Source organism: Malus sylvestris, chromosome 4, assembly GCF_916048215.2.
Source record: "Malus sylvestris chromosome 4, drMalSylv7.2, whole genome shotgun sequence".
Lineage (NCBI taxonomy): Eukaryota > Viridiplantae > Streptophyta > Magnoliopsida > Rosales > Rosaceae > Malus > Malus sylvestris.
In genome coordinates this window covers 27,507,385-27,531,502 of record NC_062263.1, presented here as the reverse complement: position 1 = coordinate 27,531,502, position 24,118 = coordinate 27,507,385, and the positions used below count along the sequence as shown (strand labels likewise).

General features: G+C 36.3%; 5 protein-coding genes across 7 annotated transcripts; 3 read left to right on the top strand and 2 right to left on the bottom strand.

The window, feature by feature from the left end:
- Positions 1-224: 224 nt before the first annotated feature.
- Positions 225-2,648, bottom strand: LOC126618293 (uncharacterized). The gene is made up of 10 exons (XM_050286339.1): positions 2,632-2,648; positions 2,390-2,534; positions 2,217-2,291; positions 2,011-2,113; positions 1,881-1,927; positions 1,680-1,737; positions 1,456-1,483; positions 1,211-1,359; positions 1,092-1,128; positions 225-513 (listed from the first exon to the last, which is right to left on the bottom strand). The coding sequence occupies exons 1-10, from the start codon at positions 2,646-2,648 to the stop codon at positions 477-479; spliced, it is 696 nt and encodes a 231-aa protein (XP_050142296.1). The 3' UTR covers positions 225-476.
- A 784-nt stretch (positions 2,649-3,432) lies between these two features.
- LOC126618977 (uncharacterized) lies at positions 3,433-5,635 on the top strand. Its single transcript, XM_050287217.1, has 3 exons — positions 3,433-3,649; positions 3,948-4,038; positions 5,010-5,635. The coding sequence occupies exons 1-3, from the start codon at positions 3,580-3,582 to the stop codon at positions 5,140-5,142; spliced, it is 294 nt and encodes a 97-aa protein (XP_050143174.1). The 5' UTR covers positions 3,433-3,579; the 3' UTR covers positions 5,143-5,635.
- Positions 5,636-7,413: 1,778 nt separating this feature from the next.
- Positions 7,414-9,202, bottom strand: LOC126618966 (F-box/kelch-repeat protein At3g06240-like). Its single transcript, XM_050287203.1, has one exon. It carries the CDS (start codon positions 8,839-8,841, stop codon positions 7,573-7,575), a length of 1,269 nt encoding a protein of 422 aa, XP_050143160.1. The 5' UTR covers positions 8,842-9,202; the 3' UTR covers positions 7,414-7,572.
- A 2,213-nt stretch (positions 9,203-11,415) lies between these two features.
- Positions 11,416-19,332, top strand: LOC126618976 (uncharacterized). 2 transcript variants are annotated; one of them, XM_050287216.1, is made up of 2 exons: positions 11,416-11,420; positions 18,789-19,332. In XM_050287216.1, the coding sequence occupies exon 2, from the start codon at positions 18,812-18,814 to the stop codon at positions 19,151-19,153; it is 342 nt and encodes a 113-aa protein (XP_050143173.1). In that variant the 5' UTR covers positions 11,416-11,420; positions 18,789-18,811; the 3' UTR covers positions 19,154-19,332. The 2 variants fall into 2 exon arrangements, with proteins under 2 accessions (XP_050143173.1, XP_050143172.1); XM_050287215.1 differs by lacking the exon at positions 11,416-11,420 and adding an exon at positions 17,709-17,885 and having other exon boundaries at positions 18,810-19,332.
- A 923-nt stretch (positions 19,333-20,255) lies between these two features.
- Positions 20,256-22,415, top strand: LOC126618975 (dormancy-associated protein homolog 3). Of its 2 annotated transcripts, none has more exons than XM_050287214.1 (3): positions 20,256-20,463; positions 20,732-20,926; positions 21,938-22,415. In XM_050287214.1, the coding sequence occupies exons 1-3, from the start codon at positions 20,349-20,351 to the stop codon at positions 22,045-22,047; spliced, it is 420 nt and encodes a 139-aa protein (XP_050143171.1). In that variant the 5' UTR covers positions 20,256-20,348; the 3' UTR covers positions 22,048-22,415. The 2 variants fall into 2 exon arrangements, with proteins under 2 accessions (XP_050143171.1, XP_050143170.1); XM_050287213.1 differs by having other exon boundaries at positions 20,257-20,463; positions 21,931-22,415.
- Positions 22,416-24,118: the final 1,703 nt, after the last annotated feature.

The window sequence follows — 24,118 nt, the reverse complement described above, 5'->3', positions numbered from 1 at the left end:
GTGGATCTCTGCCCTATTACGGTAACCGTTTAACTAGGGGCCAAGGCCTTGTTTGGTAGTGGGGATACGGCATATTGAAAGTAGATGAGAAAGATTTTTCATTTTAAAGAAAGGTTATCTATCCAGTCCATGATTTGGGTGAGCATTCGGATCGATCAGTTTTCTTCATGAGTAATTAATCTCCGACCTTCAAGATTTTAGTCACAAATATGCGAAACGTGTAATGTTCAATGAACGATAAGACTTTCTAATTCAGAAGATTGCGTTAGCAACGCAACCGCGGGACAAACACAAACCAATTCAGCAAAAGACGGCATCGGTTAAGAAGATCACTTTTAATACATGACACTAACTTCAACGTCACAGATTTCACAGATGCGTTCGACAAGATTTTTTATTTTTTTTACAGAGGTGCTCATCAACAAGATCGCGTTACCTCAACTAAGAGTTGCAGGCATGAGCACCACATCAAGTTCCTAAGATACAGTCCCCAGATCTCCGCAACAGCCAGATCTGGCAAGAAAGAAGGAAACCTTCATAAACAGGTTAGGATAACTGGCTAACCTGCTAAACCCTTTAACCCCTTTACACCATCGAAAACTTAGGACAACTGATTTTGTACACCGAGTTTGTTCTAAAGAATAAAAGAGATGGAAGATAACAACCTCGCACCCTTTTCCAAAATACAATGCTCGGAATTTTTTTTTAAAAGTAAAAGAGGTGGGAAACACTCGAATCATGTAGAACAAATCTAAAGGATTTGATAATTTGAACTGTGGCACACATGTATAAACATAATTACGCACCTGACCCACAATAAAGCAAAAGCTAAGCACTTGGCCATTATAGCAACACAACTACTAAATTGAAATGAGTAATCCAAACATATTGGTAGTTTTCTTCTCAGAAAAAAAAAAAACATATTGGTAGCTGCTCTGAAAATTTAAGCTAGAGCTCAATGATGAGTAAAGCATTAAGGTTATGGATGTCTATATACATATTACTCAACTCTCAGAAAACGGAAAGAAAATGTTGGAGAAACACTAATTTGACGTTAAAAGTTGAAGAACTTTTAGATAGCATGTGGGTACCTTGAGCGGGAACGTGAGTGTTGCCTCCGGTGATATGCTGCAACAAGAGAACCTTTGTCAAAACTGCACTGTCCAAAAGTAATATACCTACCTAATGCAAACGGAAAACCAATCTGGACCTTCAGCTCCGGCCACCATAGCTATAGCTGCGGCTGACACTTGGACTTCTTGACATATATGGAGTACGACTGGGGCTTCTAGAGTAGCTCCGTCTATAGCCATAACTGGGGCTTCTGGAATAGCTACGCTTAGAATCATACTCCCCCACCTGTACATAGGAGAAGAAAATCCAAAATGACATAAGTGGAATCTCGGACTCAGCACAATGTGCACATCAAATATAAGTCAAAAGTTAAAATAATACCCGTATGTAAGAGCGATCAAAGGCATTTCTGAATTCAGAGTCGTCAAGTTAAAATAATACCCGTATGTAAGAGCGATCAAAGGCATATATATATCGTAACAAAATCTAATAAACACAACGATCATACAATTTCAACAAAATAAAAGTACATAAAAGGAAAAAAGTACATGTTCCGAGCCGATGAATCTGGAAAAGAAAAGGACACAAGAACTTAATCAACTCACCACCACGGTCACGGAACACTTGTGAAAAACAGACATCGCCAGCTCGACGCATGTGATCCTGATCATCAAATGCAAATAACTATAGTTAACAATCATATGATCAAAATATTTCAAGCATCTAGTCTTATAATATTTAATGCAATACCAGAAATCATATGTACATGAAGAGCACACATTTACAGAATAAAAGTAGGTTCTTACTTTCGGATCCTGCCACGAAACAGAAGGAGGCAATCCAGTGACCAGTACTGCACATGGGAGTGAAAATAATAAGTCCAATGAATTCAACTCCAAAAAGATGCAACAAAACTTATTTTAACTCGCTACATACCACGATAGTCAGAGCGCCTGGAAACACCACGGCTACTGCTACTACGACTGTAACTTCTGTAGCGATCTGATGAGGAGTGTCGGCCACCATGCGCTAGTTCAACCTATAAGGCCAGATAAAAATATTAACACAAAGAGAGAATAAAGTAATATGCACCAAGTAGAAATGGTAGATAGAAGATGCAATCGAAGAAAGTATTGACTAACCCGTAAACGAACCCCATCAAAGTCATACCCATCCCGGCCGTAGATTGCATCATCAGCATCACGAGGATCTTCAAACTGCAATTAAGCATCGAATTTGAAAGCATTACACAAATATCAAGCAACTTTTCAAACAAAAAAATAAACTCGTAGATGCAAATGAAATTTAAACTTACTTCTGGAAAGAGAGGGAGGGAGGGAGGACATGGGTCAGTTAAGGTCCGTCTGATAGAGTTGGGAGTTTTCTGAAGACCGGAGAGTTTTGAGAGCTTCTGGAAGAATTCGGACGGGATCGGTGAATCATGTTTTTTTATCGGATATCTTGCGATTAAAAATGATTTTAAATATATTTATTTAAAATTAAACATAAATAGTAATTGATAAAAATTAACAGCACGATGTATAAATGAATGAATACAATTTACGAATTCTCATGTTTGTAGAGAATCCTGTTGGCTTGTGGAAAAAGGAAAGAGGAGGAGATTAGTCGGGGTGAAAGATTGTGTGTTTCCCGTGGTTGTACGGTTATACACGTGGCTTTAGATCAACTGGCAGAACAAGATGCGTGTACCTTCAAATTACTTAATTTGACAAGAAAATAGGGTGGTGTTGTGCATTCCAAATGTTTTATGTTTTGAAGAAAAATCTGTATTATTTCATAGAATTTTCTTTGTAACTAAAAGAGTCGCTAAATCTATTAGAAAGTGACGGAATTCAGTAATAGTCGCTAAATCTATAAATAGTCTCCTTAACGACAAAAAAATATTTAAAAGTCGTCCCTTAAAAGTTTAATGACTAAAACTATTTATATTTTTTTATAAATTTTTATTTCTATAAATAGTCTTCTTAACAACAAATAATTATTTGAAGGTCGTCGTAAAAAGCTTGATGACCAAAATCGTTTACATTTTCTTTTTCTCTTCTCCAAATTTTTTTTTTGTTTAATATTTACAGCGGTATTTACTAAAAAGACAACAAGTTGACCTTAGAACAGGAAAATAAATTTCATTAGAACAAAAATATAAATAGTACATCACGTGTTTTTATATAAGTTGTATAAAATTTTATTTTTTAAGTTATTAACTTTTTAACACACATATTTTACTATTTATACAGTGACACGTGATGTTATACCGATCACGCTGAAAAATCTCTTCAGGAAACATATGAAAAATATGGGACATGTGTAATCCAACTACCGCACACCTCGCCCACCGACTCGCAGGCACACAAATTCGGTTTTATTTCCGCGTCCTCGTAAACCAAAAGCCGCCACCACAAGACCGCAACTTCAAAACCCGCTTCAATCATTCTCTCTTTGCAAAAGAAAAGAAGAAGAAGAAGAAGAAGAAAGCATCTCTCAATAATGTCGGAATCCAAGAGCAAGGTCGATTCTCTCAGGGAATGGGTTGTCGAGCACAAGCTTCGATCCGTTGGTAAATTTCCCTGCTTTTTTGTTCGTCGATTTTTATTGGAAAACGCAAGATCTTTTTGTATTTTCTTTGGCTTAATCGCATTCAGGGATTAAATACGTGTTCTTTATTGAATTATTTGATTCGGGTTCTAGTTTTATGATCTGGGTTTTCAAATTTTGATCGATTTCGGCATCCGTCTGTATGATATTGGTGAAAAAAAATCTGTCCTTTGGCTTTAATTCCAAATTTCCAATGTAATTTATTGAGATTGTGGTTCTGGTTTTGACAAATTTGATTTTCCTTTCCATAACGCTTGCAGGTTGTCTATGGCTAAGTGGAATTGTGGGTTCGATAGCTTACAACTGGTCTCAGCCCGGCATGAAGACCAGTGTGAGGATCATTCACGCCAGGTAGTTTTGCAATTTGTGGATTCTTAATTTCTTTTTCGACCGATAGCTATGTGCAGATTTGCTATTTTGTGAATATTTGCGTTTGCTTAACGGGTTAGGACCGGGGACACCCATTGTTTTGACACACATTTTGACACATTGTTTTGATAAGCATGATCGTTGAGAGAACACCTAAAATGGACGGTTTAGATTGTTGAAATACATTACGGGGTGTGCCTACAAAATGTGTGTCGAAAAATGGGTGTCTCTGGATCCTAACCCTTAATTTATAACTTTATGCGAAACAGGTAGGTCGATCTTTTCACTAAATGTTGTTGAGGCAAGAGTTTAGAGTTGCATACTCGTTTGAAGTCGAAAGAATATTTGACCCACGGGAGCTTGTGCACATTTCTGATGATTAAATGATACTATTTGTAGTTTGTAATGTGAATGTGTATGCCATCTTGTTTGGCATTCGTCTCTCTCTCTCTCTTTGAACTGGATGTTGTGATTGCTGATTATCTATGCCTCAAACATTGTCGGTTCCGGTATTCCCTACCCTGCCAGTGCTATTTGTCTCTTTAAGTCCTGTCCATAGGTGGCCCGGGTATGAAAGTTTATGCCTTGGTTAAGATTGCCATTCAATTATAAATTTTATTATGACTGGTATAATAAAATTAGTGATTTTCTCCTCCCAACAACGTCACTGGACGGAATACTGTAATTTATGTGAGGATGAATTCCGGCGGGCAGGTATTATGTTCCCGAATTTGACAAAAAACAATGTATTGACTATTGAGTGTAAAGTTTTCAGAGTCACTGAACTCTTGCTAATTTGATTGTGGAGGTCCAGATTGAATTCTCATTGTCAGTTATTCTGGTTATAACTTTTCTTCCCCATGTCGACCGGGAATTCTCCCCTAATTCTGGTTTGCATTCACATTGACTACTTGTGTTTTATTTCTGACTTCTTACTCCTCGATGTTTTTCAGGTTGCACGCACAGGCTCTGACGCTCGCCGCATTAGCCGGTGCAGCAGTGGTCGAGTACCATGACCACAAAAGTGGAGCAAAGCATGATAAATACGCGAAGTACTTCCCAATTGAGAACTTTAACAAGGATTAAGCAAGGCGTGTGACGACCCTTCATGGGGTAACTTCCAATCCCATATAGCATGGCATGGCCTTGTGGAAGTTTTGCCAAAAAATAGTTGGAGGATAAGAAAAACACTTATTTGAACAGCCTTTCTTCAACCATTTTTTTTTTGTTTGTAATAATTATTGGATTTAGTTGCCATTATTGTATAACTTTGTAATAATTCCGGCATCGGGATTTCCCTGCTGCTGATTTCCAAATATGCTGTAATTAGGGCCCTGGCTTCTCTGCCCTTCCACTTCTCAAACACTCCCATCCCCTCCTATTTATGCGGTCACGGTTAAGGCACGTCAACATTTTATATTACTATTGTTTTTTGTCTTATTATCTGTATAAAAAATCAATATAAAATGTCGACGCGGCTTAATCGTGACCTCACAAAATAGGAGAGGATGAAAGTGTATGAGAAGTGGGAGGGCAGAGAAGTCGGGTCCGTAATTAGGCCTCGGCCTTAGTTCATTTACTTTCTTGTTTATTCTGTTTCTTGCTGCACAATCTAAATATCTATTCTGAGCATGACTACTTTCGTTACGTGAATTGATCGTTTGTCGGTGACATGTAGCGAGAGGCCGTCGTAGGGGATTCCACCGTCGGTGGCAGGTTTTCAAGTCAATCGTGCAATGCTATGTGTTTTTAACTATTTTTTATACAGCTAATTATGATTGGTGTGGATATTGTTCCCGTGGCATTCCTGTTGCACAGAATTCTTCTCTATAGCTATTGGTTTTGTGGAAGTATGCCCATAATCTTGAGATGTATGATGAACATGAAATTTTGAATATTGTTTTGAAGAAAATCATAAACTCAAAACTGCACGAACTTTTGAATATTATTTTGAAGAAAAACATGAATTATCTTATCTTTTGTCAAAAAAAAAAGGTTCCGAACAACACAAACGTGACCACATGCCAAGAAATTAATCAGAGTGGAAAACTAAAAAACAAAGTACTTTCTAATTAAAAATCAACAAACGACTAGCTAGCATTAAAGATTTGCCACAGTACTACGGTTTGGTGGTATTTCTTTTCGCTTAAAAGTGAGAGGTCATAGGTTCGAATCTCGTAAATGGTGAATTTGATACTAAATTTGGCTGCCCATTGTGTGGCTTAGCTGAACTTCCATTTCTCCTAGTACAACGATAAAAATATCAATGTACTAAAAAAAAAAAAAAAAAAAGCTAGCACTAAAGATTTAAACAAGGGATACAATGCTGACTCTTAACTTGCTCTTGCAATCCACCAACTTTAGTCTTCAAACCTTTCATCGACCCGCGCGTTCTCTTCTTGCACTCCTCCGGCTTTCCGTCGGCCCGAAAAGCTCTCTTCTTCTTGTTGTAATTCACCCACATTCCATCGATCCAGTCCTTATGAAATCTCAGGATCCTCTTAGGGTACGCAATATGATCCGCAGTCGTTTCAAAGTACACCCAGTATTCGTCCTCCCCTCTCTTCTCAGTAACGGTACCTACCCACCAACCCTTGTTGTCCAACACATCGACCCTGTCAAGGACATCAAACCCTAAATCCGCTTTTTCTCGAGAAGGCTGAGGAGGAAGAGGCCGGACCTCGTCCGCCATGACAACACCTTCTAGAAGTTTGGACTCGTGGTGCTCCTCCACAAGGGTCTTGTACTGTAACACTTGTCCCCCGAGTTTGCAACTACCGTTGCTGCGTAGTACGAGCCGATAAATCCATATTCTTTGCTGGAGACTTCCACCTTGTCACCTTTTTGAAAAACCAGTTCTCAAGGAAAGTTAGCCATTTTCTCGCTCTCGTTACCTTCTTGAAAGCCCATTAGAGAGAGAGAGAGAGAGAGAGAGAGAGAGAGAGAGAGAGAGAGAGAGAGAGAGTAATAATGCAAGCGATTAGCAAAGTAACTCAATTAGTGAGAGCATAAGGCTATATATAGCAGAGGTTTAGGGTGGAGGCATTTGCTATTTATAATTGTTTTAGTAACTCAATTAAATTCCAACAGAAAAAAAATAAATTAAATTTATCCCAATACATTAAGCTCGAGTAATTATTAATAAATAGTTATTAACTCAATTAAATAATCTACCTAGTACCTATACAATTAAAAATGTCAAACTCTCTTCTAAAATGCCAATACTGTTATATATGCAACTATTTGGACACACAAAACTGACACATTTGTTGATATGATTTCTAATACAGGTGGAGTACATACAATGATGGCACCCAACTCTATCGAGAGCATGTTCAAATTTATGTGTTCAAATAGTTTATTATATGCTGAAAAACAATAACTAGGAACTAGCAGTATCACTACTCTTGCTTTGAACAAAAAGATAAATCATTTGAACAAAATTTGATTAATTCTACTGATATCTTTTAACAAGCTAATTAGCTTAATGACGTGCAAAAGTGAGGAATTGTATTGCTAGCTAAAGCTATCTTTGATCTCTAACCTTTTATCACCATTGACAGAAACTATACTATCGACACAAACAACAGCTTGAAAATCTCCTCGGGACACACCATGAACAGGAAGATACATAAGATTTTCGGTGTTGAAGTTGTAGCTGGCTAAGCGTCCATCTATGTCAACCAAAAGAACCTCGTCCCTCTTCCAAAGTATTAATGGAATATCTACCTCTTGATCCAGTTTGGGCACAACAGATAAATGTTTTGTCCAACCATCATCAAATTCATCCATCAACCAAATTTCAAAGGGTTCTTCATCTTCGCCATGGTAAAAGCCAAAAAGAGCAACAGATTCATTCCACACTGTAAGCGAGAACTCATGCGTCGGAAACTCGTAGAAACAATCCGGAAGTAATATATCATGAAAAACTTCATTACTTGCGTCGTAAGAAATGACCAATTGCCTCCTTTCCTCTTCAAGTCTGCCATAAAATGGCAGAAATTCCTTCTTTTCCTCATATCCCAACCCATAAAAAACTCCCTCGAAGTAGGTCGAGAAATTATCGTTACCCCAAAAATAAGTATTTTCTGTTTCCAAGTAGTCTGTCCCGATCTTTTTCCAAGAATTAGTACTCAATGTGTATATTTCTGCTTGGGGAGGATGAATAATGAGACGATCATCCTCTAATATTTCCTCACCATAAGATACGATGCTGATGAGTATGTAATCTTTACGTTTCGGATCATAGCCAAATCCCAACGTACACGAAAACGCATCTTCGAAGCTTGACTCGGGAAGAACCCTAAATTCCTTGATTGCCGGATTGTATAAAACAAGTTTTCCGGTATAAAGATATAAACAAAAAATCCCATCACAATGACCTACAATACTCACAGATTCACCAAGTTCTTGGCCAGGGAGCTCAATAAATTGTCCCCTGCTTTTTAATCCCATAGAATGCGGAAAATGTAGGTCCTCAACGGTACAATTAGGGTTGTGATAAACATCGCTGTCTTTGTCATTGCGAAGACTTAGGAATGAAAACACGAGTTCCTCGTTGTTGAATTCGGTAGTGCTGAGGACAGAACGCTTGAAAAGGATGCAAGTGGAGGAGCTGGAGGGTTGGTCGTTGTATAAACGGAGGTGCTCAGCTACGAAATGGGGATTGTTAAAAAGGACATACCACGACTTACGGACACATTTGAATCGCATTAGGGATTTGGGAGGCAGCCTTGCTAGGATTTCCAACCCTATTTCGTCTGGGATGTTGCAGAAGTATGTCATTTCGGCTGCGATCCTCACCTTTCATGAGTAGCGATGGGCGGACAATGCCAGATGATAACAATGGTCAAATAATAGTTTCTTTAAAAAAAATCAGATGACAAGGGATAAGGGATATTTCACAGAAGCAAAACTTTCCATCCCGAAGAACAAAAATATTCAAGCAAGTTCAAAGAACAATTTAGAAAACTTTTTTGAGCTAGGACTAAAAAGATAGTGAAAACATATCGTCGAAATCATACCAAAGAATGTTGGGGCAACATACTTAAAGGTCGAGAATGCAGGGGGGAGAGACAAAAAGATGTGCAATATTGATTGATATGCGGACTGGACAGAGATTTACAGTTTTACTTGGCATGATGGTAAGGGAAGGGAAGGGAAGAGAAGAGAAGTTTTCAGTTGGACATTCTTTATATAGTATGTTGCATTAGGTTAACAAACCTTTGCATAAACTCTGTGGCCCATATTACTACCTGTAATAACTTTTAATAACCACACCCTGATATTCATCAGTTTAAGTTTTCCCATGGTATACACGTATGCATATATATGTTATTCATCAGTTGATTACATGAATTTTTGCTTATTTCTTTTATACAAGCAATAGCAGGAGGGGAGAGTCGAATTAAGGATCTCGGATCCATATGCTCTTAACTAACAAACTATCTTAATCTGCATGATCAAACGACTAATTTATCTCCTAAATCAACTCAGGTAGCAGACATGAGTGTAATCCAACTTCATGCATGCAAAGCCGGCTATGAGGGTAGCCGAATTGATGATAGGGAATGCATGGGAACTAAAACAACAACAAAAAACTAAAACTAAAACCAAAAAAAACCTATTATCTACTGTACTTCATTATTTAACCATCTTACATATAAGCATGATGGGGAATAGTTCCTCGATTGATGAAGAGATTTTTCTAAAAAGCTACAATATGGTATGACGCGGTCAAGAAAGATTGGAGCCTCTGAAACCATAAAATAGGAAAATCCTATGGGAAAAAAAAAGAGTAAAATTAATTTGCTTTTGCTTATTCATCATGACATGTTTTGACCAAAAAAATATCACTATGACATGTGAATTATTGCAGACCAACCACTCATCTTTTGGTATATCTTACTCATGTATAGTGTTATTATTTCATTTTAATTGTAGTATGTTTGTATTATTTTTATATTCATACTAGCATATGTGCACACATAAGGTGTGTGAGAAAATTTTTTATTTTTGTTTTTGAAATAGAAGGAGAGAGGAAGAGAGTGATAGAGAATGTGGGAGTGGGAAGAAGTTTTTTTTTTTTTTTTTTTTTTTTAATTAGAGATATGTTATGATTACATGTAAGTGAGATTTTGAAGAAAAAAAACAGTAAAATTTGGTTGTATGAAATTACATTTCTACCACATATTTCTTATTCATGTTTTTTTTAAGTAGATGGTTAAATTGGTAATTTCATAAAATATTGGTTGACCATGAGTGTTTTATTAATTAGTAAAGATAAGTGAGACATATCAACAATATTACATTATATGTGAACATAGCGAATTTACTATAAGATCAGGGTGTGGTCCTGGGGCCACTGAAGATCGGCAAAAAATGACTAAGAAAGTTCTTCGGGGACTCGGCAGATGGTAATTGGTAGTTTGGTACAGGACCCAAAGAGTTCCAACAAAGTGTTCGAAGAAATGTTCGCTCGGCAACATGCGTTGACTACACTCGGCAATACACAACACTAGACAATATGTGTCGACAGAATTCGATGTGACTCACTCATCATTTGTCGACATTTGTTTATAAATACGCAGCATAGTCGACAAATGACTACATACTAAGTATTCAACAAAATACCTCACTTTAAGAAGTGAAAATATTTCCCACGTTGTACGCACTTTTTCCGTCTAAAAAAAAAACTTCAATTATTTTACTGTAAAACCCTCCGAAGTTAAAATCATGAATTACTAGGTATGAAATGATATACCATGCGACACTTATTTTGCAACCGAATTTCTCCCAAAAACCAAGCATAAATAACCAAGCATGTACCATGATGATTGTTGTTTCTACAGGCTTTGATATTTGTGCGTTGCGTGTACAAACACTCCCACGTACAACATATTCCTTCTCGTCGTCTTTTCCCTCTCTCATGTTTAAAGCATTGCTTGCATTTTAAGGTTCGTTCATCAATATATATGGCAGGGCAGCACTGCATGTCTTTCTTTCTTGTCCCCTTTCCTCACTTCAATTTCCAACACTCCAAAACTCCACAAAAATCAAAACGAAACTCTTTATAAACTCTTTGACATTTCATAATTTAACGTTAACTTTTATGTTAAAAATATAAAATATAAAATAGCAAAGAGTACTTCAATAGTCCCATTTTTAAGACTCTACTTAGCATTTCTCAAAATCAAAAGATTATATAAAGCACTTAAAAACGAGAAGATAAAAAAACCAGTCCCCCACTTTTTTAGGCAAAGTGCAAGTACTACCCTTTGCTTACAGTCCTATCTTTTTGACTGCCAAATTTACAAAACCTTACGCCATCTTTCTGTCAAAACTGGTCAGTCTCAGACGTGTGTGTTTGCTTCAACCTGTATAGTGTTTAATTAAGTTAGAATAGTGTGGTCAAAGGAAGAGAGGAGGACTTGGAAGGCCTTTTGCTGTTTGCATAATTTAGTATGGCGTGGTGAAGACTTTAAACTAACGACAAAATGGGACTAATGTAGTTTACTTCTCATAAAAAGTTAGTCCAACAATCATGCATATCACACAATTTTTTTATTGGCGTTGCAAATAGCAGAAATGATCACCTCCGCACCAAGGTTGTATGCATGGTTTGTGCGCGCATTTGACGACGCGACTTCACCATATTGACATTACAATAATGAGATACTATTTAAATATTAATATGGTCTAAATACATTGTCAATACTATATCTACCTGTGTCATACGCAAATCATGTGCACAAATCCACAAATTCAAGTGTGCGGATGAGCAAACCTCTTGCAAATAGTAGCACTAGAGACCTTAATTTTTAGGATTTTAATTGATAGGACAATGTTTCATTCGTTTTCTATTTAGATTGATTCACTATGGACGTTATTCACGTAGAAGTTGTCACTTCAGTAGTTTAACCAAAAATCAGTATAATAAGTGACGTCTAGTTTAAATTGTAATTTTGATGTGCCAATAAGCTCCTATATTCTAAGAAATAAAGCTTTTCAGAACCCTTCAACAATACTAGCTATTTTAATGTTATTATTTTATAAACCTAACAATCCAAGCTCTTTTTCTTCTCTTGACGCCCCATAAACAATGCAATTTTATATTTATTAATGTTTAATTAGCAAAAAAATTAACTTTCTCTCAGCTAAATTTAGCTAGTTACTGTACACAAAGTAAAATAGCTAGTCATTTAGCTAGCATGTTGGAACTTACTTTTTCTGCATTTTTTGTTAAATTGAGTAACCAAAAAGCCTCATCATTTAGCTAGATTGTTGAAGCTGCTTACTTGACAAGCATCCTGAGCCAATATAATCTTTAGTATATATGACGCATGGTTCACAGTTTACAAGAAAATTGTTCTCCACTTAAAAATTACATTTACCTACTAGAAATTTCTTGTCTCAAGCTGTTGTTTCGTCATAATATCCTTTTTTTTTCCTTTTGGGCGCAGTCACCCGGTGATGGTACCCGTTCTTACGTGACTTGCATCTTAAAAGTAAATGTTAAAACAAGTTTTTTTTAGCTAAACAAAACAAGAAAAAGGCTAATTGTGCTGAGGTGAGGTTATTATTGAAGCAGAAATGTATACAAGCTAGCGTTATAGGGAACTTAAAGAAAAAATTTAGGGCTTGAAATGGATACAACCGCCCATAAAATTGACAGCACCGCACGCCTCATCTGTGTCTTGTACATGCAGAATTCAGTGTCTTTGTGATCATGGTCACCGTCCCATATTTGACATCCTCATGCTCTGAGAGAGAGAGAGAGAGAGAGAGAGAGAGAGAGAGAGGGAGATCTACATAAGAACCAAAACATATATATGAGTCAGAGTCAGTAAATATTTCAAAGACACAAATGAAACGAACCATGTCGCGTGGCAGTGGAAATCCAAGACCAAAAAGAAAGTGCGAAGAGAAGATAATCGAAAGTTCTACGTTTACTTTCCTTAACTTTACTATCATACGTACGTACAGCGTTCACATGGCTGGTTGGTCGAGCTGAGCATGCAGAAATGAGTGAGGAAGAAAGTGAGGTGAGAAACTTGTGTTGGAGAAGGGGAGCACGTGCAAAGCTTTGTTAAATCTTAAGCTAAGCTCCCAGGGAGGAAGTGCTTGAGCTAGAATTTGCACGTGCCCTGCTTCTCCAACAGGAGCTACTCACCCATGCACGATTACCCGCCATAACTCCCAAAGACCCCCATAACCCTAGAGCTACTCTCGACCCATCTGGTTTTGATTCAACCAAAAAGTGAATCAGAATGGTGAGGGAGCCCATGCATTTATAAACAAATTTCTCTAGGAGAGAGAAAGACTCGAACAGAAGTAGAGTAAAGACGTTGAGTCTTGGAGTGTCCATTCTTTAAATACCTCATTTGAATTCACAAGTAAAAGCAATGGATCGAAGTTTTGAATAATAAAAGGATTTCAACTGGTTTTATTTTTATAAAGAAAACTAATAAAAATGATTTAAAAACTTTGAGTTTTAACGATAAGAACAAAATAAAGGGTAAAGTAAATAGTATCATGATTGATTTTTTAGTATAAAAATATATTTTTTCGTTAAAATGAACAGGACCGAAAATTTTTCGTTGAAATTCGTTTTTTTAATTATTCAAAACAATATTACTCTTCTAAGCTACATTACAAATACAAAAGACAATTTGAAAACAGTGATTTAGAAAAGAACGCTTTATTCACCCCGAGCAATAATGCATCACTTGCAGCCACTTGAATTGTTTTAACTATTTAAAAAGAAGAAAAAGACTTGAAGGTGTTTAATGTACATATTTACTCAAAAACAGTGGACTCACACGTAGACATAGCTCTCTTCCCCTCCCTCACTAAAGTAACACACAGTAGATAAGGATTTTCTCTCCTCTCTTTTTCCCTCTCCTTCCTCTCCTCTCTCATCTCACAGTTTATTTCTTCTTTTTCCTATCTCTACAAAGATAAAATTTTGAGTGTTCAAATAGAAAGAGAGGACAGGAGAGAAAAAAAAAGGAAAGATAATCCTTATCCACACACTATTTACGAAAGTAGGTTTTCTTACAGAAAGAGAAAGAGATCATCTCCGGATCCCTTCCTCCCTAATCCATTAAGTTCGGAGATCTGCACCATTGAAATTTGATCTAATGGCTAAAATTATTATAACTTTTAAAGTGAGCCCTTATTTGTAGTCGTTTGATCAAATTTCAATGGTCTAGATTCCCGAATCTGGTGGATTAGGAGGAAGGGATCCAGAGAGAGGATCCTTTTCCTTTTCTTACAACTTAATGAACAGAAGTTTGATGGCATGGCATTATAATAGATTTGACCCTGCGTATGATATTGGGAGCAGTACTGTTCATTTTTAACGAAAATGATATTTTTACTCTAAAAAATCACTCCTGATACTATTCACTTACATCACATTTTTGTCATTTTGATTAAAACTTTAAGTTTTCAAGTCTTTTTTCATTAGTTTTCCGTATGATATTGGCTCATGGGAAAAGGATCATCGCCGGATTCTTTTCCTGGAAATCCTAGGGATCCTGTGATTAGAATCGTTCATCATACATCGTGCAGTCAGTTTTTGTTAAATACTATTTATATTTAATTTTAATTTTAAAATGATGTTTGACCGCATGATGTACGATGAATGATCCTGATCACCGGATCCTTAGGATTCTCAAAAAAAAGATCCGTTCCGACTCAATGAATCTTAGGGAGGTGTATTCAATTAGGATTTTGAGGGATTTTAATTCTTTTAATGAATATAAGGGTATTCAATTGGAATTTTAAGTGATTATCTAAAATTCAATGTGTATTTAATCAGGATTTTAAGATAGTTTATTAAAAAATTTAGAAATCTGGATGTATTCAATTAGAATTTAAAAAAAAAAGTTTATAACATTCCAGGTGTATTCAATTAGAATTTGATTTTAAAGAATTTGAAAAAGTTGAGGAATTTGAGGGAATTTGAGAGATTTTGTAGTGTATTTTAAGCATATACAAATCACACCTCTCCCCATGAGATTTCGAGAGAATTAAATTAAAATTTTACATGAAATCTCTACAAATCAATTAGACTCCATAAAAATCAGTTGAAATCTCTCGAATTCTACATTGAATATTCTTGCCCCTTTCATGATTACCTGTTTGATCAAGTCACCTTGAGATATTTTCAGTGAACAATGAACGTCACTTTGTGGGGGTGGTACGTACATGCTGCCGCCAATTTGCGATATAGAGCTCCCTCCAACTAGAAAATCTTGGGTAAAATCTTGAGTAAAGTCGTCCGAACATGGTAATTGAAAACTCTCCCTCATAATTAGGCAGGACTTCATGTATTAAGGTCTCACTCGAATTCAAAATAGTTTTGTCTGCAATGCATGCATGGGTATGCATGGGCTTCACTTGGTTACGAGATTGCCATGCGGATGATGCGAGCAAGCACCCTGCTTAACGCGTACACCTCCCCAAACGCTTTGTAATTAATTTGTATGTACTTTTTTTCTTTTTTTTTTCCTTCAAAACCGTTGTTTGATGATTATAAATTTGGGTGCTTTTTGTTTGTGTAAATTCATCTACAAATTATTTTCTTGATCATTGGAATATCGTTACCAATTGACACTTTTGTATTGTTTGGAATTATAAATAAAATATCAAATATCATTGCTTGTTATAGATTTGGGATGCTTCTTAGGTCCCACGATCCAATTCTGTGTACCAAAAAGATGTAAAATTTGCCTGAATTTTCATTGGCATGTTTGCAGATAATCTTCCCGGTACCATACTTGATGACATATTTGACCAAGCAATGACCTTGAATCCATGATTAGGATGAAGAGTGAAAGCTGGGTGAAAATGGTACACTGCATCTGCATGGCAAGACAAGGAGGATAGTGAGTGAATGACAACATGACACTGGCTGTTGAGGGTTTGCGTGTTGGGAGCAAAAGTATTTGATTCTTGTGTTGGTTTTGGGGAGAGCAGGGTGAGTCCCTAGGTGGATATGATTACCCTGTCTTTGCTAGGAGTAGCTCTCTTCGGAAATGGATTTTTTTTTTTTTTTTTTTAAGGAAAATTAATAAAAATGATTTAAAATTTTTGAATTTTAACGATAAGGTCAATAAAAGATAAAATGAATAATACCAGAATTGACTTTTTAGTATAAAAATATATGAATAGTACCATAATTAACTTTTTAAAATAAAAATATAATTTTTTGTTAAAATAAATAGTACTTTTCGTTAAAGTTTTTTTTTTTTCCACATCTTCTCTCTTTTTTTATTTCAACATTTAAGATTTCATCTTTATAAAGAGAGTAAGAAAAAAGAAAAAAAAATGTAGAAGGAGGGGAGAGAGAGAGAGAAAGAATCTACCTTCAATTTTCCCCTCATCTCAAAGACTTCGAAAAATCCTTATATAAGCTTATAATGCTATGAGCTCATTTGAAAGAACTTATAAATGACTAAAAAATTAAAATGCAAAATGAAAATTATCTATTAACTGTCTAAGTGAGTCGTAACCTAAGTGGGTGCTTAGGTGGGTATGGGCAGGCTAGGTGGGTGCCTAAGCGGTCTTTTTTAATTTTCAAACGTCTAAGCATTAATCGGGACAGTTGGCCACCGTCTAGCGCCTAGACAGAATTAAAAAAAAAACAAATACGTGCTTTCCTCCTAGCTAATTGCCCTCACATTACAAATTTTCAATGCACTCTTCATTTATAAACATATCATTATAATTCAAGTAAAATTTTTTTTAGTATATCGATATTTTTACATTATGAGGAGTGGGAGTTCGGCTAAGTCAGATAGCTGATGATGAACTCCTAATTAAGCTCTTAGCATCAACTTTATGTTATGTTTAAGGATACAATTTGACATGTAATCTTCACGACTTTCTTTTCATTTTTAGTTATTTCACCTCCAAGTTTACATTTCAATTTTTATTATCATACTTTTGAAAACACAAAATGTATGTGAAAGAAAGATTACGCATGTCATGTGTTTTATACCTTGATAAAACAATGAACTGCTTGCATTGTTCAAATTGATATGTTATGGTAACTAAATTAAACTCTCAATGATTGTTTACAAAAAAGATCGAGTACCTTCGTTCTCGGAAAGAAGAGGTAATAAAGTCTCAGAGGCGAGTGGTATAACACCAATTCTTTGCTGTAAAATTATAACCAACACCGTCAAAAACATGCCCAAACTTCTTGGGAAACTTAAAGTGACGGGCAAAAGACCCACGCTTCCAACAATACTGATATTATCCCCACCTCTCACGTGAGATCTCATTAGTAGGTCACATCTACAATCCGTTCGGTATAAAGTTTTATCATAAAATGTCGGTATTAATTAAAATAAGATTAAAATATTTAAACTCTTATTTTCTCATATCTACGTTGTGAGCTTCTCACCTAAAAATAAAAAAGTCCGAACTCAAATATCCTGGTAAAAAATGGCCCAACAATTTTTGCCTTAATTTTTGAGAACTTTAACAAAAAAAACTCTCGGTATTGTTCAATTTAACGAAAAATCATATTTTTAAATTAAAAAGTTAATAATATACTATTTACTTTATCATTTATCATTTGTTTAATCGTTAATTAAAACTTAAAGTTTTCAAACAATTTTCTTTAATTTTCTCGATCTGTAATTTCTCTTCCCATCAGAAAATAGAAAACAAAGAAAGAAAAAGCGTACTAAACCTCTACTGCTTCGTTTTGGCCGATCAAAGTATCAAACCGTTTTCGAAAGTCCTGAACTTTGAGCACTTCAGTGGGTTCTGAATCTATCGCTTCAATCTTCCTTTGCGAGACATCCGATTTGGTAAGCGACTCACTTCTCTCTTGATCTTATTTTCGGAACCTGAATCTCTCAAACGGGCAGTCAAGGTTCTGTTTGGTTCCCCAGAAAATCCAGGAAAAATTGAAAATCGAAATCTATATATTTCTTCCCTTCAGTCTATTCAGCCCAACTCTCATTTTGTGCGAATTGTGATGGGAGAAATTGGTTTTTTCTTGGTTAAATTTCAGTACCCATTTCATTTTGGGTTTTATTTTAAATTCCTGGTTATTAAACAGAGATTAATATAATGTAAAGTGTCGTTCTTCGTTTACTAGGTGTTGCATTAGGAAGAACCCATGTCGTGAAATCAATTACTTTAAGCGCATTTGGTCTAAGTTTGGAGGTTAAGAAGTTGCACACCAATTGTTTGATAGAAGTTGCGAATGAAAAACCAATAGAACCAAACATTGAGCAATCAATTTCAATCGCTTCCTTCGAGCTTTTATGTCTCTTCCTTTGATCTGATACATGCCACGGTATGGTTTGAATCCTATACAATCATAGGGGTTCACATACTTTGTGTAGGTGTAGGTACCATAGAGGCATAGGGATAGAGAGTATATTCAGGTTGGAAAGTTTGAACCGAAGATCTTTTGGGAGTTTTGGTTTGATTTACCGAATTGTAGAGCCCGTGGAAATCGAGGGAAATCGAGGAATTCCCTTCAATCGCTACCTAAATTAGTAGCTTTGGTTTGTTTTTTGATGTTTTGCTGCATGATAGGAGTTATATATGATGGTAATACTGCATTGTTTCTTCATTTTTCTACTTCTAGTACTAGTCTAGTTCTAAATAAATCCGATGTTTTTCTTCGTGTTTCATTTTTCGAGTGCCTAATCGCGGTCCATAGATAGTCAAAATTTTCAGTTAAACATTTTTGATTGAAGTTCTGACTTATTTGCAAACAGAGATGGGTATTCCCCCGGTCAGGCCACCAAGTATCACAAAGTATCTAAAGCCGTATCTTCTGAAAATGCACTTTACAAACAAATACGTAAGTGCCCAGGTGATCCACGCACCAACTGCCACTGTAGCCTCTTCTGCAAGCTCCCAGGAAAAGGCCTTGAGAGAAAGCATGGAGATACAGCGGGACGTTGCTGCTGCTGGAAAGATAGGGAAGATATTGGGGGAGCGTTTGCTGCTCAAAAACATTCCCGCTGTATCTGTCCACTTGAAGAAAGAACAGAAATATCACGGTAAGGTTAAAGCTGTCATTGACAGTGTGGTCGAAGCAGGTGTCAAACTACTCTAATGAATCGTTCGAGTTTGCTTACATTAAGGTAGTCAGTATCATGTCTTAATTCTGGTATGGGTTGCTTACACTGGATGATGAACGCTAGTGTAACTTTTGATTCTCGATGTAATGTTCTCGTTGGAGATTTTGATTTCGATAACATTATTCATCTGAATACACCTTATAAGTTGTGATCACGAGAGTCATTATATCATCAGCTTGGTTTTAGGGCGTATTCGGGGTTGAAATAGTTTTCGAGAAACAGAAAGCGATTCTGGTGTGTGACATAAATAACCAAAAGTGCTTATGTAACGGAGAAGCGCTAACAGAAGATAAAGCGTTTATGAGCAGAAGTGTAACTTATAGGATGTTTCATGGTTCTGAATTCTGATTGAAGAAAACTAACATGGATGAAGAGATTGGACGGATTGAATTTGATTTTTATTTTGGTAGGAAGATTGGATCAAACAGCCCGGACCAAATCCAAGTGGCAGGCCCAGAAGCCAATGAGCGCAATCAGCGAACAAACCAAGCCCAATTGGATGGAGTGCGCAACCTGGCTCAATAGCCGTATTTCAAACTTATCACAGGTCAACATATGTTTTAACTTACGTGACATGTTGTGATTGGTTTATTTGATATCATCATCTTACCGTCCAAGTCGGATGTACCCTAACGAAACATGAGCAAATGTTAGAGTGAATGCTCTTACTAGATCATCTCCAATGGAGAACGCAAACGTGGAGTCAAACCTATTTTGATGAGCCATGCATACAAAACATATTGCGATGAAGTAAGCATAAGAATAAGAATTGTCGTTAAACTGTAAGATGACCCTGAATTCATACCGAGTCAAGCTTAATATAAATCCAGATAAAGTTGAGGGCATTCTAGTATCTTCACTCTCACTAACTCACGTGAGATAGCCGCCCTTAAAATCACCCATTAGCCTTGGGTCCGCGTCTGTCACATCGATCTTATCCCCAACTATGCGCTTCTGGATCTACACGCAACATCAGCACTCCCTCTCGATCCGACGAACGTTCCAGATCTCTCTGGATCTGAATACTTGTTCGACCTTTAACGCCCACGCCGCCGATAAATAACTACCCGATCTCCTCGTTTCACTCCCTCTCTAGTCTCCAGTCCAATCCCACTACCAAAGTCGTTAAAGTACGCCTGATCTGCTATCCTACGCCGATCCTTCAGGAACATGGGCCTACTTGATCAGCTTTGGGACGACACCCTCGCCGGGCCTCAGCCCGACAGCGGTCTTGGGAAACTTCGCAAGCACAAAACCTTCAGTTTCCGGTCCAGCTCCGCCACTGGTGCGTCGTCGTTTTAGTATTTTTCTGGCGGCGCGTGTTGGCACACGTGTTGAACGCAACTAACTGCTAAACCTTTACCAATTTTACGTTAAATTCTCCAGGAATAAAAGCTTTTAATCGAAAATCTCAGATCATTTGCAAATAGATCAAACGGTTGAAAATGAAATCGAAACATGAAAGTGTTGAGATCATGCGGCTGATATTAATTAGGGGTGGCAATCTTGTTGGAAGTTTAATTGTTTGTTTTGGTTTGGTTTGGTTGAATTAGGATCGTCAGATGGCGGAAGCGTAAGATCGTTGGGTGGGAATTCGCCGGAAGAGGCGAAAATTACGCGGAGTATTATGATAGTGAAGCCCCCAGGTTATGGGAGCGCTAACGGCGGATCAGCTCCGGTTTCGCCAGCTGGGGTTTCTTCTCCAATTTCGCCAGCTGGGTCTACGCCGCCGGTGTCCCCGTTTTCTGGTAAGCATTTGAAATGGCAGATATGCCTCTGCCTCATTGCATGTGGGACCAAGTTTCCACAAATGGTGGAGCCTCCACTCATCACTGATGTGTTTGGGAGACAAGGGTGTGGTAGTAATTTAACTTAATATCTATGTTCTAGAATTTGGTATAGATTTCTTTGTTAACTGACGTTTATGCCCTTGTTGACAATACCATCAAATCTTGAGGCTTATTTGATATCGTATCTGAATTTTTTATCATTTCTCCAAATATTTTTTAAGAACATTAATTAATAACAATTTTATTTAAGATTAAAAAACTTGATTGGTTTGCGATTTAAAATTTTTAAATCTTACGGCTTAAACTAGATAAAGAGATAAAAAAAGAGGGGGTGGCAGGAGAGGGAGAAAGAGAGGAGAGGAGGGAATAAAGTAAGAGATGATTGAAGAAAAGAAAAAGAAGAGGGAGAATCGGATGAGATAGAAAGAAAGAGGAGTGAGATAAAAAAAGAAGAGAATGAAGAGAACGGATTGAATGAGAGATGAAAAAGATAAAAAAAAAGGAGAGAAAAAGAAAAAACGAGAGGTAGATTTGGAGTGAAAGAAAAGAAACGAATGAATTTAAGTTTATAAACTCTAAAAACCTACTTTTTATGTTTTTAAAGAATAGACTATATTATTTAGTTAATCTTGAGTTCAGTTTTTGAAAATAGTCATACTAAACAAGTTTTTATGGCTTAAAACTTGAAAATTATTTTTTAGTTTAAAAAGTTGGATTCAAGTAGAGGACCAAACAAACCTTTACATTCTACAGCAAGATTTTTTGTTGCCATTTTGTAACAATTATGAATAATGTAGTTAACAAGGTGCATAAAGAACTATTCTTTGTAATGAGTATGTTTTTGCGTACGTGTCAGATTATAGTGATTTGTGTCTGATTGTTAGTGATTCTTAAGTGCATTGTAACGAGTCGAGCAGTGTTCCTAAGCAAATGTTGATAGTGTTGTATTGATGGTGGTTTAGGTGGCAGGGAGCCATTCGGGCGGTTTCGAAGGAGGTCAGCGTCGGATGCATACGAGAAGGCGAGCGAGGTCGTTGGAGGAAGGAGCGCCCGTTCTCCTTGCGACGTGTGACATATGAAAACTGCGTTCTTGTCCAATCGAAATCATCCATGAGATGAAATGAACGTGTTTTCTGTGGACGGATCAGCCATGCATGGCCGGAGGGAAGAAGAAGCTGTTTAATTAGGGGTTTCCACGTGCTAATAATGTATTGATATAAGTAAGCATTTTGTATGCTAGGGTTTGGGTGTTGTTTGTTCTGGGTTGCAATCTAGTGAGTGCGCGACTATATAAATATAGTAGTAGTTGTTTGTAAGATGTGAGAATGCCGATGGATTTGGAGTTGGAGTTGCTATCTCTGCTGTTATCTGTAAATGTAAATTGAGTGTGCTTGGTTTTCCCTTGCAAGTTCCTGCTTTGGTGTTTGAATAAGTAAACTGTATTATATCTATAATCTGCTGCTTGTGTCAATATTACTCGTTTTAGACGGAAACCGTGCACGCAAAAAAAAAAAAAAAATTTCAATAAGGAAATTTGTTGAGCGCGTAGTGGTATATGCGTTCATTCGACAAATGTCAAAGCAATTTGCCGAATGATGTTAAGATTTCATGTCAAGTGTTGTGGACATGAGTGTCGTGTCATTTTTAAAAAGGAAAACTAATGAAAAGGGTTTGAAAACTTTGAGTTTTAATGATAAGGACAAAATAAAGAGTAAAGTGAATAGAACCATGTTTGATTTTTTAGTGTAAAAATGTGGTTTTTCGTTAAAGTGAACAGTACCGTGGGCTTTTCGTTAAAACTCCCTTTTTAAAAAGCATTTCATCATACGCTTGATGAGCACAAAAAGATTTTGTACTTGCATCGTTTTATTTTATTTTTAACAAATGATATTAGTCGGCTAAATCTCATCATAAGTCAGCCATAATAATGTGGTTCAAATTTGTTTTTGGCAAGAATTGAACCTAAAATTTCTTATCTACAAGTTAAGAAAAATAACAATAGACAGTAGTACTAAATTGCGTACATATATACATCTTTCTTGGCATTCCAAGGGTCATTGGACCATCGGAGTTGAAGTGGAGGAGTGAAAAATATGAGAGTTGAAGTTGACAAATCCGGAACCTCGCCTGATCCTCTTTGTGAGGATCTTGGGGATTCGTGAATCGTGTCCGTTCATCGTACATCGTGCGGTCAGATATCATTTTAAATATTTTTATTTAAAATTAAACATAAACAGTACCTGGCAAAAACTGACAACATGATGTACGATGAACGAACACGATTCACGGATTCCCAAGATCTTCACCAAAAGGATCCGAAGAGGATCCTGTTGGGAAGTTGACACTACACTTGTGGAGTGTCAATACTAAATATTTTATTATCCAATATTAAAACAGCAAGAAAAATAAAAAAAGTTTGGTTAAATATGCGAAAAAAAAAAGTTCGGTTAAAATGATGTATACCATTAAAATACAAGTTTTATACAAGATATAGCCGTTGAAAGATTCATTATATGCAAGATTTAACTATTTTTTTCGGTGCACTAAACGATACATAACATACGAATAAAAATTGAAAAGAAGAGAGATTAAAGAAAAATGAATGAGATAACGAGGGACAGTCAATCATGAAGACAAACGAGGAATGCTTTTAACATCTGTTAGTTTCATAGTTGCTGTCAATTATGTTTTGTTGAAACAAATGTAGTAAAAGTTCTTTTGCTAGAAAAATTGTCATCAAATTTTTGTTGAAGGGTACCTGAAAACCAAAGTAGAGTTGGTAAATGCAAACGAAACATTAACTTTTAACAATTTAAGTTGTAAAATTTTTATGTCTGATTGAAATTTAGGTGTGATTTGATTACACTTTTAAAAAGTGGAATTTGCACCTACTACGTAAACAGTTAATAAAGACTTACATAAGTCTCGAATCAGAAATCATTTATTCGTCCAAATATATCAAACAAATGATTCAACATGAAAGTGATCCCAACCTTCCTGGTGGGCCTATTTTGTAATTTACTAAAACAATAAGGGCAGTTTAATTAAAAAGGCTTCAACATTTTTTTTCTTAATCAAAAGCACTCAGCAACTTATTTAATAGAAAGGACAAAATTATACACACTCAACTTTTAATAACAATAAGAACAA

Excerpts from the sequence above, each read along its gene's own strand:
- LOC126618976 (XM_050287216.1), top strand. The coding sequence starts at position 18,812 with ATGGGTATTCCCCCGGTCAGGCCACCAAGTATCACAAAGTATCTAAAG.
- LOC126618975 (XM_050287214.1), top strand. The coding sequence starts at position 20,349 with ATGGGCCTACTTGATCAGCTTTGGGACGACACCCTCGCCGGGCCTCAG. Across the intron at positions 20,464-20,731 it reads CCGGTCCAGCTCCGCCACTG|GATCGTCAGATGGCGGAAGC; the intron begins GTGCGTCGTCGT and ends TGGTTGAATTAG. Across the intron at positions 20,927-21,937 it reads GCCGGTGTCCCCGTTTTCTG|GGAGCCATTCGGGCGGTTTC; the intron begins GTAAGCATTTGA and ends TTTAGGTGGCAG.
- LOC126618966 (XM_050287203.1), bottom strand. The coding sequence starts at position 8,841 with ATGACATACTTCTGCAACATCCCAGACGAAATAGGGTTGGAAATCCTA.
- LOC126618977 (XM_050287217.1), top strand. The coding sequence starts at position 3,580 with ATGTCGGAATCCAAGAGCAAGGTCGATTCTCTCAGGGAATGGGTTGTC. Across the intron at positions 3,650-3,947 it reads GCACAAGCTTCGATCCGTTG|GTTGTCTATGGCTAAGTGGA; the intron begins GTAAATTTCCCT and ends TAACGCTTGCAG. Across the intron at positions 4,039-5,009 it reads GTGAGGATCATTCACGCCAG|GTTGCACGCACAGGCTCTGA; the intron begins GTAGTTTTGCAA and ends GATGTTTTTCAG.
- LOC126618293 (XM_050286339.1), bottom strand. Across the intron at positions 2,114-2,216 it reads TTGATGGGGTTCGTTTACGG|GTTGAACTAGCGCATGGTGG; the intron begins GTTAGTCAATAC and ends CTGGCCTTATAG. Across the intron at positions 1,738-1,880 it reads TTTCGTGGCAGGATCCGAAA|GATCACATGCGTCGAGCTGG; the intron begins GTAAGAACCTAC and ends TTTGATGATCAG.